General features: G+C 39.2%; 1 protein-coding gene across 2 annotated transcripts in view; it reads right to left on the bottom strand.

The window, feature by feature from the left end:
- Nucleotides 1-3163: 3163 nt before the first annotated feature.
- epas1b (endothelial PAS domain protein 1b) overlaps nucleotides 3164-15691 on the bottom strand; it is a 46419-nt gene continuing 33891 nt past the window's right edge. For both annotated transcript variants that reach the window (XM_026354191.1, XM_026354192.1), the window contains 9 exons: nucleotides 14320-14467; nucleotides 14032-14228; nucleotides 13266-13498; nucleotides 12833-12946; nucleotides 11955-12493; nucleotides 11661-11757; nucleotides 10911-11004; nucleotides 10647-10823; nucleotides 3164-9702 (listed from right to left, as the gene is read on the bottom strand). In XM_026354191.1, the coding sequence (XP_026209976.1) occupies nucleotides 9551-9702; nucleotides 10647-10823; nucleotides 10911-11004; nucleotides 11661-11757; nucleotides 11955-12493; nucleotides 12833-12946; nucleotides 13266-13498; nucleotides 14032-14228; nucleotides 14320-14467 (1751 nt within the window). In that variant the 3' untranslated portion in view covers nucleotides 3164-9550. The remainder of the gene's footprint in view (nucleotides 9703-10646; nucleotides 10824-10910; nucleotides 11005-11660; nucleotides 11758-11954; nucleotides 12494-12832; nucleotides 12947-13265; nucleotides 13499-14031; nucleotides 14229-14319; nucleotides 14468-15691) is intronic.

The raw sequence follows: 15691 nt of genomic DNA, 5'->3' as shown, positions 1-15691 counted from the left end.
AGTGCAACTGATGACAGAAGTCGAACAGAAGTTTTTGTAAGTCTGATATTATTTTTATGTTGATTATTAGCAGAGGGCTCTTTCGTTAAATTACAGATTGCAAACCAGCCTCATCTATTAAAGCTTTGTGTTCTGTTTGCTCTGCAGGTTATCCTCCTCTAACATGTTTCCTGATAAGTGCCCAAACCACCAGTACCTGAGTGAGACTTTGAAGGTAGGACCCATAGAGTCTATTTCTGTATTTCTGTGCCAGTTTTGACCTATTTGCGCCAATCTGTCTCTGTCCGTCCGTCCGTCCATGTCAAGTAGAGGATGTGCGTCACAATCCAAAACAAAAACATCAAGCACAATAACAAAGGGGAGTTATGGCTTTGAAACATGTTTTCCATACAACAGGGAAGCAGGCAAGGATCTCATCAAAAAGCTTTTTAATTACTGACATTTGTGGCATGAGGGAAAACTGTCTTCTTGATGTGTTTTTTTCCTATTACTCACAGCAGTGTCACAATTCAGCGTGATACTGAGGGTTGATAAGGTCCAGGTCACAGCAGATCCATTTGAGTTCTGTTAAATATCTATGTAGTATACAGTACCTTATTCAAGCATGTGATGTAGCAGAACAGCATCTGAAAACCTGTGAATCGGTCACAGTTTCCCACAGTATGTTGTGAGACTGTAGTGGGTGGATCTTGGGCCCCCTGAAGGGCTCTGGGGCATGAACCCCGGAAGAAAGATTTGTACATGTTAAAGTTAAATGCATCAATCTGGTGGACTCTGAGATGAAAATTAAGAAGCTAGATCTATGAAGAACATTGTGCTCTTGTAAACAACAATGTTTCCCCTAGGATGTTTTCATCAGCGGAGCTTTTGTGTGTGTGTGAGACCATGAGCACGCAACTTAGAGGGGGCAAAAGAAATAATGCGTGCAATACCATTTATAAATGCTGGCTGGCAAAATAAACTAGATTAAAACAAGTGTAAAACACCAAATAACAGTGTGACGTCTTTAGACTCCTAAGCAGGTGAAGGTGAGATTGTGTCACGATCGTGTTAATCGAAAATAGCAGCTTGTCAAATGAAAAACTGCAAAGTATAGAACAAGTATAACACATCCAGCAGCAGGGAAGAAGGAGAGACATTCTTTAAATAAGTGTTTTATTTGTTGTTGGTATTTATACAGGCAATAGGTACAAAGGTCCTGAAGTGGAGATGTAAATGATGGAAAACGAGCACTCAAATTTGTGGCCGAGACAAAGAACAGGAGCTCAGTTTTAGTGCAGTAATGTTACTCGTGGTGTGGTTGGGAAGTGGATGTTTGATCATGCATAAACTACAGTAGATAAAGAAAACTCAATTTAAAGAAAGAGACAAAAAATGTTTAGTATACGCTGTGGAAAATTACCAATCTTAAATATTTGTGTGGTAGAACTATGTGAATCTGTGCCTTCAGCAAGTGCGTGACCCCCTTTTGCAGCGGTAAATTCTACTTAATGTTTCCGGTAACTGTTTATCAGCCCTGCACATCAGCTTGGAGGGATTAACCCATTCCTCTTTACAGAACAGCTTCAAGTCAGGAATGTTGGTTGGTTGTCTTGCATGAACTGCCTGCTTAAGGTCTTTTCACAACATCTCTATAGGATAAAGGTCAGGACTTTCAGCCATTTCAAAACCTTCCGTTGATGGAAACACCTGAGTTCACATACTTTTTCCACACAGACATTGGATCATTTTCCTCAGTAGATGAACAAACCAGTTTAAACTGTTTGTTTAATTTATGATCTAGTTTTAGAACTTGTGTGAAAATCTGATCTTTTGTTGTTGTTTTTTTTGCAGTAATAGAGAAAAATCTTAAAGTAATTTATTGCATAAAAAATCTATTAGTTTCATTTCTTTGTGTTTATTTAAAAATGAATTATTTTTAAAGTTTACCAATGGATCAGAAATTATAGGTCACCTAAAATGTTATTGACACTAAAGTGAATGAGAGATTTTCCCAAATTTTCCAAGAGTAGCTGCATATAAGTTTGTTTTTTTTGTTTTTTTGTGCCTTGGTTTATGACCTTTTCTTAGTTTCTACTGTACTTATTAAATTACTAAACTGCAAACGACCTCAAGCAAGTACAAAAAAAAATCAGTATTCTCTACATTTCTCCTCTATTATTAATATTATTAATACTAATGCATCAGGCATTCTTCTGAATTTAGCCACTTTCAACTGAACAACATCACATTTAATTATTGTGGTGGAGTGACAAATATGTTTTTCTATTTAATCTGTAGTCTTACAAAATAGGAATACCCCAGTTCCAGTCTTTTACAGTACTTGTGTAATAATAATAATAATAATAATAATAATAATAATAATAATAACTTTTGTTTAATTCTTGGTAACTAAAACTGTGACATAACTTTTACACATTCAACTCAACACCTGCAAGTCTTGGCCCTTAGTCAAACCTCAAAAATGTCCTCACTTTCCAAAAATGTCCTCCCATTTCTAAAGCTTAGATTGTTCCTCACGAGGACAGACGCACACAGAAAGATCTAGAGAAAACAAGTGTAATTGAGTGTGTAAGAGGAAGGAATGAAAACCACAGAGCAGCTAGTTACACACTGTTCTTCAGTGAACATGTTTGCAACTGCGAAATGAACTTGAACTGAATAGAGTAAATGTTCTTTCTGAAGAACAACTCAAACGGTAAAACACACACACACTCTTGTCTGTCAGAGTCATATTTTAAAGTGGATAAATGAGGTGCTTTTTTCTTTTTTTTTTTAGTGTATAGTGCATTTTGAGATCACTCCTAACATTTATCTAACAGGCTGTGCTAGTTCTAGATTGAGATCTTGTGTTTAAAATATAAACCCATTTCAAAGTGTGTAGATAAAAAAGGGTTGTGCCTCTAGCAGTATGTTTTAGTATGTTTTACACTGTGCACACGACATTTTCTTACTGTGGAGACTGAGTCTCTCCTTTCAAACCAGTTAGATTAGATTAGCACATTTATTGTATCCCTGAAGAGCTGTGCAGAGCGTAGCAGAGGAGAGCAGGGAGAGGGAAAACTGAGCAGAGTGGATTGATTCTAAGAATATGCAAATCAGACTTGAAACGTGAAATAAAATCTAGTAGTAAAACTATAACAAACCACACAGCCAGACGAGGGAGGGTCAGATCAGTATGCTTTAATAATAATCAGTGGAGAAACACAAACTTCGTATCGGGTTAATTTCCCCATATAGCTGTAATAATGATGAGAACAATATATGATAATAATAAGATCAATATGAATTTTTAGCATAATAAAAAATGCAGAATCAGCTAATATAACTGTACTGTATGACACTGACAAAAACAGAATACAAGTAGCTGAACATGGATCCCATAAGGAAAAAAAACCCTGTTGTTATACAAGACAAAATACAGATATTGTCTTTAAAGAAAATGTGCAATACATGAGTGAAACTCCTGAAACGTGTCACTTTAGTTTCAGAGGAAACCCTTCAAGCAGCACAGTTTGTTGAGCACAGACTGGTGATAAAACCCTCTAACATTAAAATAGAGCCAAAGCCTCGGCCGGTTTTAGGTTGGCTTCAATTATTTATTTATCTATTTATTTTAATTAGTTTTCTATATGTTGTCTTCCTGAATAGCTGACACCAGTTCTTGGTGTTTTCAGTACTTAATTTTAAATAAATTAATACACAGGCAGTCGAATGTCCAGATTTCTTTATTTTAGCAAATATAATATAAATGTTTTTTTGCCAGAAACAAAACTCCATAAGAGCCTTTAAGAGTCTGATGTACTGTAGCTCTTTTATACTAACAAGATCATTAGTTTATCTTGATTTAATTATTATTAATTATTATATACCATTTTCATATTGTCTAGTGGAGCAGAAGCAAACTTAAAACTGGGCCTGGGCGGCTTCTCTGTCCATATTTTACTTTTAAAATCGACTTCCCTCTGGCCAACTCTCTCCACATACATTAAACAATTTAGGTCAAATCTCATCGCTAAAACGTCCATCAGGTGCTGTTCTCAGTTCATTTAACGCAGTCCAAAACCTGTGTGCTCTCCAAAACTGTTAGGTCTAACCCTAACCCTTGAAACACTGCATGTGATCCCATTAGCAACAGTTACGTTTGCAGGATGTGTACTGTGAAATGAAAAACAACTTCCAGTTTAAATAATGATTAAAAATGCCCTCATGTCTAAAGTAAGTGTTAACATAACAAGATAAGGGGAGTGAGACGAGAAACAGAGGAGCGATGTGGAGGAGTGGAGAGATATGCGTCAGTTGGCAGACTGAGCAGGATGCATCTCTTAACTTGACATCACTGTTTTTTACATATGTTTCTCTGCTCACATCCCTTCTCAAGATAATGTCAACATCCACCATTACTAAACCGATGTGACTTAGTTTTGTTTTTTATAGTTAAGTAAAAAAATCTGGATTTAATCTGGATAGATTTTGACTTGTTTACATTTTAGTTACTAATTGCACATCTTTCACTTTCACGTCTGTCACTTCCAAAAATGGCAGTTTAGATACAGAAATATCCTTAAACTGCAGATTTGGTTAAAATTTTTACAAAGATCTGAATTGTGCTCTAATACAATCTATGTCTCAATAAATAATATGATATATATTAAAAAAATATATATGATTATGTTATGTGTGGGATTTAAACTCCCTTTACTACACAAACTGAACAGCTTTAATATTTAGAACTGCACTCAGGTCAGCCAAATTTGGTTTGCACAGGGACAGAATAATGGACACTATTGTTCCCTCTGACCTGTGACCCCTACCCCCTCCTCCAGGAGAACTGTACATTGAGCCTTTTTTCCACTAATTCTACAAACCCACAAGTAGCTTCATCAACAAGCAGACTGTCGGGTCGCCGGATGAGCTGGGGAATCCATTTCCATAAATACCTCAAACAAAATCTAACTTTAATCACCAGGAGATATACAAAGAGTTCCATTAGGGTTCTACCTGAATCTATGAGGGTTCTAACATATGTTCCATTACTAGGCTGTTATTCTGTCAACATAAAATTTTAGTGTCAGAAAAGGCTATGGGAGAGGTGTTAACTACAGAACATCAGGGGTTATTAGGAAAATCATCCCAACTGTGATGTTGTATTTAATATTTTCCAACTGTTAGAAACATGAGAACTTTCATTGGGCAGTGATGATAAATTTTAACATTATTATCTTTGTCTTCTTTGCTTTTTGTCTAGGAGACAGAGTTAAAGCCCGATGTGCAATTTCAAATTAAAGCTTCAAACCAAAGAGACATTTTATGGTATTTTGTTAAAGAAACAAAAAAAGGGACATTGACATGTCTCATTTGAAAATAAGATGCAATGTCATGTTAGGATTGTATTCCCTAATAACCCCAGAGTTGAACAACATCATTTACAGGTTGCAGGGAACAAACTGTGTTTACTTGAAGGGTGAACTTAATGTGTTGAGAGAGTCATGATAAGGCACATTACAGTATATAGATTAAAATGAACTTTTCATTTCAGCACAATGTAAAGCAGAGAACATCAAAATACAGTGTTAGTGGATCCAAGAGATGTAATAAAAGTTCTAAAAATGACACATATAAGGTCTATGAAGCACCACTTTATATATGCAACTGGAAAACTATGTGATTATGTGGCAACTTCACCTTCTTTACAATATTCAAAATGCTACATATCTGAAAAGTGAAAGTGAAACTTAGAAAACTGATATTTATCTTATTAATCTGAACTTTTTTCCTTATATTGTTTTTTTTTTTTATCTTCTTAAAGCAAGAACAAAAACAGTACTGGCCAGCCAACAGATTCAATAGATATTTTAGAATAAAACTCTGGAAGAAAATAGAACAAAAATGCCACAACACGGAAACAGCACGAGAGGAAACAGCACTGAGAGGGATCTGATCCATCTGCATCTACAGGGGTAGATAAGGACAAAGTACCAGGACACATAAACACTATCTTCAACATTAGTTTTGCTTTTTAAATATGTAACGTATATGTGTACAAAGCTCTATAATTCATACTCAAAAGTGGTCACCACACAAGACAATTGACTCAAAAAATAGAGTGAGTTTAAGAAAAATACTTTGCGAGTACAGGAAAGGAGAGAACAGAGAAAAATGGCGTGCTGTCCGTGACCTTACTGACATGATTTCAGTGACATTTATAGTTTGAAAATAAAATCTGACCCTACTCTTAGTCCATCATTTAAGGATAGCTAATATGTCTGTTTCAAAGCTTTCTGTCATTGGCAGGCACTCTGTGTTGTGAATTATAAGAAAAACTGGCCTTGTCCTAATCGTGAAGAATAATACATACGCACCACTTTTCAAGTCACGTCACAGGCTGCTGTACTTGCTGCTGCTTCCGCTATATACATACAGAACGCATAAGTGATTATGCAGTTGTCGGAACTGGCACTGTCTGGTTTGTGCAGAGGCGTGCACACATCTTTTGCCTTAATAAAACACCAAAGGGGCAATTGTGGATACTAAGGCTGCTCAAGTAACCTCTTCTTTGGCTCAGGTGAACCTACAGCAAATACCTCTCAACTAGCACCCTGTTGCCCTTCTGAATGCTTCAAGTGCCCTTTTGACATCCCTGCATTTCAGCTAATCATATGTTATGGTTTAAAAATCATTTCTACCATTCCAGGCAGACATTAGTTTCTATTCATGTTTGTGCTATGTGGGGGTAAAACACTAAGTTACAGTACACTCCAAGTATGTAAGTCCTGTATATGTATCATCTGCTATTATTATTGGTTGTACACTTTCTTTCAAGCATATACAACAGTAAACTGAATCTTTGGATTTTGGACTTGTGTTCAGATAAAACAGGTTCCTTACATTTTAAACTGCTTAAGTTTAGTTGCATTACATTTACTTATAATAAGTTAAAATTGAATTAATCACGTTATGTAGTCCAAAGATCGAGTGTCAGATCAGGTTGCAGCCAAATAGCGTTGCCTAAGATAATATTACACTAAAGCAAATTTTAAGAGTCAGCTAAATATTGTTATACTGTACAAAGAATAGAAACCAATAGCTGCCTGGAAAAAATACATAAAGAGTCGTCCAGTGTCCAAATGGTCAAACCGTCTGCAACATTAATGGTTTGATTCTCAGCCGGGGCCCCTTGATGCGTGTCATACTCTCTCTGCCCTTGTTTCTTATCTAACTCTCGACTGTCAGCTATCAAATTAAAGCAAAAATGACAAAAACGAAATCATAAACAAAACCATACAGTAGAATCTGCGTTTGACAAATGCTAAAAGAACAAGCGGAAATACTTTAACTGCAGTTAAGGAGCTTAAAACACTGAACAGGCTTTAGGCCAGTAAGAAAACGTAGAAATTAAACCTGCATGCAGGAGAAGTGCCCCTCAGTCTGTGCACACTGCACACTGTTTTTTTCTGGTGTTCTCTATTATGTCATTTGTGTGTAAACCTACCACATATAATCATCTTACCGTGTGTGTAAGTCAGATTCCTTTATACAAGCTATGAGTTTAGTGAATAAGGCAAACTTTGCTGCTGAATATATAAACTTTAGCTTAATGAAATAATTGCACAATAACAAAAAAAAGAATATAGTCACACAAGCTACTTGTGACAGTAAAATTGTGAGAGAGATTTAGATAAGACAGTTGAAGAGCTGGAAAAAAAACTAAAATAAAACATAATATCCATTTTACAGTAGAGTACATGTAATGCAGTATATGTTTATTAGTTACTGTTAGAGACACAAAAAAGAATCTGGTAGGTAGAATACGAACATAAAAAAAGAAAGGAGAAACAAAACAGTATTGATGTGATAAAGTGTCCCGTTGATTTGGATTAAATAACATGGGAAGATTTGATAAAGCTAAAATGTCTAAATTCAATAGCAGAATTACAGACTAATTAAAATAACAATATAATGCACATGTTAAAACTGACCCAAACAGATCTAATGCTGGTCAAACTCAAACAGGTTATGTTGTGAGAATCTGACTCTTCCTGAATAAACAAACGCGTTTGTCATTCAGATGATGATGTGACAGTGACTCAGGTGAGATGGATTCAGACTAGAGGAGGCGGGGTGACTGTAAAAGTGGGTCTGTATACGTAGAAACAGCTGAAGCAGAAATGGGTATCATTGTGATTCAAATTTTTAGCTTTTGAGAGTGAAATAAAACCTATATATGAAAAAAGTAATTAAAAACATGGCATCTGCTTAAAAACTAAATCTCTTCTCTATATTGCCATGTGGAAGTTAAATGTTTTTACTTGAGTTAAATACTATCTTATTCTAGAACGATCTATTTAGACAATCACTATTCATGCAGACGTTTGTATTTATCTTCTTTCTGAACGTTTTCCTGTTTTTTAAATATTGTTTCATGTCAATTCATAGTTTCATCCCTTCAACAGTTGTTCAAATTTTTAAGCAACATATATACTGTGCTAAAGGAAAATAAGATCTCCCTTAATTTAACAGATTTGGGGCGGCTACTACGTTTAGCCTCATTTTAAAGTGCTCAAGTCCAAATATTGCACCGTAGTGATTAAAAGTCATCTTTGGAAAAATTATGAGCAGAATTCTTGGTTCTTATTTATTGGAAAATCGCAATAAGAACCTGTTGATGATACCCAATTCTTGCTTGATGCATTGACTGGATCTAGGTACGTGGGTAGAGTTTAATTGCTGGTCAGCGTAAACGAACACAGTGTTTACTAAGGTTAGGTAGTATTAGATCTTCTTCTCTGAGCTAAATGAGTTTGGTGGCAAAGAGAAGGAAGAGTTGGGAAATGAGCTGCACAGAGTTCATATCAGGATGTAGTTCTGTAAAGGAGATGGGGTCTGGATAAGACACAGGTTACAGGTCCTATATAGTCCTATGTCTGTTATGTGGCTTGGTCACTGATTCCCACTTTGCTTAGTCACGGCAGGAAACAGCTGCTAGGTAGGCGGGTGTACGGCTGGGGAGAGCACTGGCCTTTAAGGCAGAGTGTGTGTGAATCGCACACCTCTAATACCTGTTTACACCGAAGACTCGTAAGCCTGTGAGTCCGAACACCGACTAGTGATAGACCAAACCCGATGACCAGTGACAGACTTTTGAACTGACACGGTGTTGCATCATTTGACACTCAGTTAATTGTCCCTTGGTGATCTCTTTCACCTAGTGAACCATGTTATCGTGTAATTGTGGGTCATTGTGGTTGTCTTAATGCACTGAAGCTGTTGTGCACCGTTTGTCAACCTACATATAAAGTTGAGCTGGGGATAATATTGATGCGGCTTGACCCTGATATCTCTGCTTGATAAGATGGTCTAGGTACAGAACTACAAAAAAGGACAGGGAACAGAGTGCGGGGCTGAGCCTAACAAGCTAAATAAGGCAGGATGTGGTTATGAATACCATTTCCTATAGGTAGCTTAGCCATAGGACTTTCACAAGGCCCAGAGGTGTGAAGGTAAAGAAAGATTTAAGTCCGGGTCTGTGGCTGGGTATGAATCTGCGGCTCTAGGTGGCCTGGTCCAGGGCTCTCAGCAGGTCACAGCCCTGAAGCAGGTGCAGGTTCCCCTGCAGTGGGACATTAACCTCGCAATCATAACGGGTCAACTCTGGCAGACAGGAGGGCTCAAACGAAGGGCCCAGCAAACGACTAGCTATACCTAGAAAATGACAGAAAGAAAAACTGTGTCAGTGACTCAGTGGAAAGAGGCAGTAACACAGCCACTGACTGTTTATGTCAGGGGTGTCCAATCCTTGTGGGCCACTGCCCTGCTTGTTTCCAAGCATCCCTGCACTTACAGCCTCTGATTGGCTAAAGACACCTGATCCCAGTAATCAGCATTGGTCGGAGCAGGTATAGTTGGAAAACAAGCAGGACAGTGGCCCTTTAGGACCAAGATTGGACACCCCTGGATCCATTTCCACACGCACTGCAGACTATCTCCAGAGGATCAGGACTTGTACATTGCACAGAATGCAGGATTATTGTTGTTTTCCCACCTGAAATATGCACATTATGTACAGGATTATGTCTGGGTAATCTCCAAGCTGAATAACTCTGATGTTTGCTTTCTCACTTGCAGCTCAACGGGGTGTCTGTGCATGTTCAGGGTGTCAGTGCACGTGTGAAAGCAGCTCAGGTTACTGAGAGAAACCACGTTTTTCAGGTAACCGAGGAACATGTATACATGCACTCAATCCTGGTTACTGGAAATCCATGCAGCAGATGAGTAGTTGGATTTGTCCTCTAGCTGGGGCTGATTTTGGAAGCTGTTTCTGTCACCGCCAAGCCAAAATCTGTGAACCATGCTTCCACAATCAGCCCCAGGTAGAGGAGAAATCAGATTACTCATCTGCTGCATGTAATATGTGGATTTACAATAACCAGGTTTCTTGAGTACATACAAATGTGTTCCCCAATTACCTGAGAAACCTGGTTTCTCTTAGTAACCTGGCTACTTGAGTGCATTTAAATGCAGTCGATGACAAATTAAAATGACTTTTTATACTGTACAAACTGTTCCAGTGCTGCTATTATTATTATTATTGATGCTTACAGGGTAAATACTTGAGTTTCTAAGCAGTTTAATTCAGTTCAGCTCACCTTCAGTCTTGTTAGAGGGCAGCATGTTATACTCTGTGTAATTGCAGCTCTTCTGGGGAAAGCCTTTCTCATTTGCAACACCTATCCCATTCCCTGGATGCTGAGACTTCCTGTGTTGTTGCAGGGAGCTGAGACATGAAGACATGCTGCCTGGTGTCATCCTACTCATCCCTGAGTCTGCGAGATTGGGAGGTAAAAGTTGTTGGGTGCATAATATTAAGAGATGATAATGTCATGTGTTCTACACAAAGCAGGAGCTCATACCTGCCAGTGATCCTGCGCTGAGGGAACGATCTATGGTGACACAGCTGTCACCCCTCATCTTCTTCCACATGATTTCTGACGGCTTACTTTCAGTCTGAAACACAGTCACAGTAATACTTAAAGCATGCAGCTTTGTTGAAGTACAAGACTTGGTCAGGTTTCAACAAGTTTGAATATACAACTCAGTTCCCATCTTTTCAGGACAGTGTTTTCTTTACTTCCATCTTTTGCCTCTCAGTCTGTCCCACTGAAAACGTGAGGAGGGATGCAAGGATGTCTTTATTGCCTGCTGTTCTTTTCTCTCTTCTCTTTCCACTCACCCCAACCGGTCGAGGCAGATGGCCGCCCACTATGAGCCTGGTTCTGCTGGAGGTTTCTTCCTCTAAAGGGAGTTTTTCCTCTCCACTGTTGCCTAAAGCTTGCTCGAATGGGATTGTTGGGTTTTCTCTATAATTTTTTGTATAAATATTCTCTGTATCTGAATTGAATTGAATTTAATTTAATTGAAAACATGTAAAGAGATAAGAACTGAGGAAATGCATTTTAGACAAATTGGATTTCCTTTCCTCTGAGCTAACATCTGTTTCTGATGACGACAGTTGCCCAAATGATTATAACACAAAGTTGCCACTGTCATCACATTGTGTTTTTACACAGTCTGGATATTTGAGAACAAACTGTTGACTGACATTGACCAAATCTAATCTTCAGGTCGCAATGATTCCCAGAAGCAGGTATACGGTAACTCACCACCGACATCTGGGTGAAGGAGCGCTTGATACTGTTGGCCATGGCCACTCTGGCTGGACTCATGTCTCTGTAGGCTTGTACAAAGTTGTCAATGGATCTGCATCCAAACATGAACACACAGACACACGTTTAAATGAAGTGAAGACCAGCCTTTATTTGACATTTCTGTGTCTGGCTATGAAAATTCTAGTAACTTAGATTTAATTTAAAACAGGGTCATGCAAATTAACTACCTCTGCATTGTTACTGCTTTTTTACTTTCTTGGTTTAAAATGTACTCGATCTTTACATCACCTCTGTTTCTGCATGAGATGTGTCATGTTCTGTTGGCAGGATGGACGTTCATCTCCTGACAAAGTGTCCATCAGATAGGCCTTGGTGACTCCTGGTTGTTGCTGATAGGTTAACAGAGGGTCTGGAGGCCACTGCAGATTTTGTCTGCCACCCATGGAGGACAGAGGGGTGCTGGCTGGAGCCTGGTATGGGGGATTCTGCATGCGCCCCATCATGTAAGACTCTGCACGGCAGTCTATGTTCCTCTGGCTGGAGCTTCTCTTCTCCCCTGAAGCCCAGGTTGTAGCTTGCTGGGGCTGATAGTGAGGTTGAGGCTGAGAGGAGGACGACAGCGGCTGGAAGAGGCTGGCAATGTTGCTAAAGCTCTGCGGGGTGGCCCGGTGTGATTTGGGTAGACTGTTGTTGCTACTCCCGATGGATCCTGCTGAACCCGCCTCCATAGGCTCTGACTCTGGCATGATGGGATTCAGCTGGAAGTCCTCTCCGTCCATGGGGATGTAGGGAGCCAAAGTCTCCAGATCCAAGTCACTCAAGTCCCTCTGGGAAAGTGAAATGTGGGAAATAGTGTGTTTAGCTAACTGCTCAGTTAAAGTATCGGTTACTAAGAGGCTGCTACATCTTAAATTCTACTTGCACAGTAAAGATGGGTCTTACCCTTTATAATTTCTGGCACTTTCAATGAGATTCTTTAAATAAGCTGCACTGTGTGTACTGGGCACTAAACATTAAAATCATTATTAATTGTTGCAGTGTGATTGTTGTGGCTGTCCAATAAAACTAAAATATAACTTATGTTAAAATGTATCTTAAATATCTAATGACTGCCAAGTGTAGCAGCAGACAACCAGTTAGTAGTTAAACGGAAACAAGGCACACACCTCAGTGTTTGCAGGACTGTTGTGGCCTTCTGTGTCCAGAGCAAACAGCTTCTCAGTGAGCTCCACCTTCAGGTCACTCTCCACTGAGCTGTAGTAATCACCTGGGCTGCTAGGCTGCAGGGAGGAGAGGGAAGGAGGAGGTGAGAATAATGGATGGGGGAGATAAAAGAAAAGGGGGGGGGGTATGTGAAAAAAGATTGAAATACAGAGACAAAGAGTTAGAAATGAGTTTTGACAAAGGCACTATTCACCACTAAGAGCTGGTTCCTTCCAAATACCCACCCACATTTTTCTCACACATACTGCCCACTGTTGGTGACCTTTAACCACCACAGGCCTCGCTGAACACAGAACAACCAGTTGCTTGCTCACTAACTAATTAGTCCTTTCAATTTAACATTCAGCCTCTGAAACCCTCCCTTGTCTTCCTCACCGTGGAGCAGCTGCTGAGGCTCGGAGTAGCGCTGCCCGGTGGCAAATTCTGCTGCACTGTGAATGGACTGGCCATGTTAGTGATGTCCCCTGGAGCTGGGGTTTGGCCTGATGCTGGAGGGACAGGTTTGTGGCTCTTGCTGGCCCAGGACGGAGGCCCTGGAGGTAGCATAGCTTCAGTAGACACCTGGGTGTATCCTGCTGGCTGCTGGGGTTCATCGAACTCAGGGTGACCTGCACCAAAGAACAGAAGAAATCAGATGAGTGGAAAAACACTTGAGGGGGAAGATTTAACAAACACAGGACAATAACCAATAACTTTGGTATATATATATATATATATATATATATAGCTCAGTGGTATATATATATATATATATATATATATATATATATATATATATATATAGCTCAGTGGTCAGTGCCACTGACTTTGGCGCGGGTGTCCCGGTTAGGACAATACGCTGGGAGATATTACAACAGTTTTGACAAGGAAGAAAAAATTGTCTATCTGGAGAAATGTGTTTCTGGTCCACTAAGTATCTCCAAGGAAAGAGGCTCATATCAAACACCCTGAGACTGCGTTTCTTGACTGTGAAACAACTAAGCTCCATGAAGTCCAGAAGAGTGCAGGACCTATACTGTGCAGAAGCTTGTAGGAATAAGACCACAAGTGTTTATATATATATATATATACTGTATATCTCACTTATAAGAAAATAATTTATCACAAACATCTTAAGATGATGCTAAAAGTCAATACAGACCGAAGTCGAGGGAAATGATTGTGTCTCCAGGTGTTGGAGCCAGCTGGGCCAGGTCTTCCGGTTCCTCTTTGAGTTTGGTGAAAAGGGCGTCTCCTGACTCTCCAGTCAAACCTGTAAAGAAGCTGCTCATGTGATGTGGCTTGAACAGGGACTCTGTCTGCTCTAAGGAGAAAATCAACGACTTCTCCTCGATGTCACTGCAGGATTAAGAACAATGATACTTAATATTAGTTTTTATAAAGACATTCCAACCTATTTAATTTCACTAATGAGGACTACGTTACTTACCTGAGGACGTAGTTAATGCACACGATGCACTGGGGCTGGGAGTTGCGGCTGTTATAAATAACAGTTCCTTGGGTTTCAACCCAGACGTAGCCTCCGTTCTTAGCCAGCATTCTGTACTGACCACTCACTGCCTGACCCTTGGTGCACACTGCAGAGAGAGAGAGAGAGAGCTATGACAACATAATGTTTGCTCACACAAGGCAATTAAACTATATGAACTGAGCCACTTGTCCATGATCATATTCAGTGTGACAGCCAGACATTACAGGCAGCTTTATTCACAACCGTAGACGGTTAGCGTTATGGTTTTATGTTGCAGAAACAACCGCCCCCTTTATCCTTGTCTGGTCAAATTTCTTTTGTAATTGTAACAAAGTACACACCAATTTAACCTGGATCAACAGTCATATTTTGAGTCTCTTGAATTTCACATATGATCCATTGTAAAAGTTGCTTTCTACATTTCGGTTCGGCTCACAGGAACTTTATATACAGTCGAGGTAATACAGAATAAACATGTCAGAAAGAAACTCGTCCTGCATAAGAAAACACTTCTGAGATTAGCTGGGTGCTTCATTTGCTATTTTCTTGTTTTTATTTAAATATGTAATTGTTGAATTATGGATTTCTTCATGTATTTGTTTTGCTGAGACTATGACATGAACCAAACACATCTTAGTAGGAAAAATTGGGGTGTTTGACTTTGAGTTGAGACGGAGAAATGCTGGCCACAGTCCAAAGTTCAGCACTGGCGTGGGAAAGGAGCAGGACTTTGGTCAGAGAGTGTACATAAGGGCAGTGTGTGTGTGTGTGTGTGTGTGTGTGTGTGTGTGTGTAGGAAGCTCAGGACTACATTACATGTAGCAGACAACACTGTTAGCATGTGCTGATCAACAGGCTGGTCACGTTGGCCGTGAGAGTGGGTTGTGTGTGTGTCCTGGAGTGAGAGAGATAGAAAGCCCTTTATCTCAGAAGACTTGAGCCAAAGAGTGTAGACACGGATCACGAAGACCAGGAAAAAGGAACTCTCACACACACACACACAATCCAAACACAACCTAAAACTATTATATCATTTAAACTGATCTCAGAATGTGAGAATCTCCTGCAACGAACTATCAAAGGAGTCATTAAATGTCTCAAGATGAAAGGTCAAACGAGTCGATCGAAAATCAATATGCACTGACGGTCTGCAGTCAAAAATCCTAACATTGATCATGTCCATTGATCCTTTAAAGATTTCCTATGTTAAAATCAGACTTGTGGCTTTTTAGTTAAATTATTTTTAGAAGAACAATGTCTCATTGTCAACCATGAACAATATACGGTTCTGAAGGTCAGGAACTGTATTGAAAAGTTAGAGTGATATAGG

This window comes from Anabas testudineus, chromosome 15 (genome assembly GCF_900324465.2).
Source record: "Anabas testudineus chromosome 15, fAnaTes1.2, whole genome shotgun sequence".
Classification (NCBI taxonomy): Eukaryota; Metazoa; Chordata; class Actinopteri; order Anabantiformes; family Anabantidae; genus Anabas; species Anabas testudineus.
This window is presented reverse-complemented; position numbering and strand designations above follow the sequence as displayed.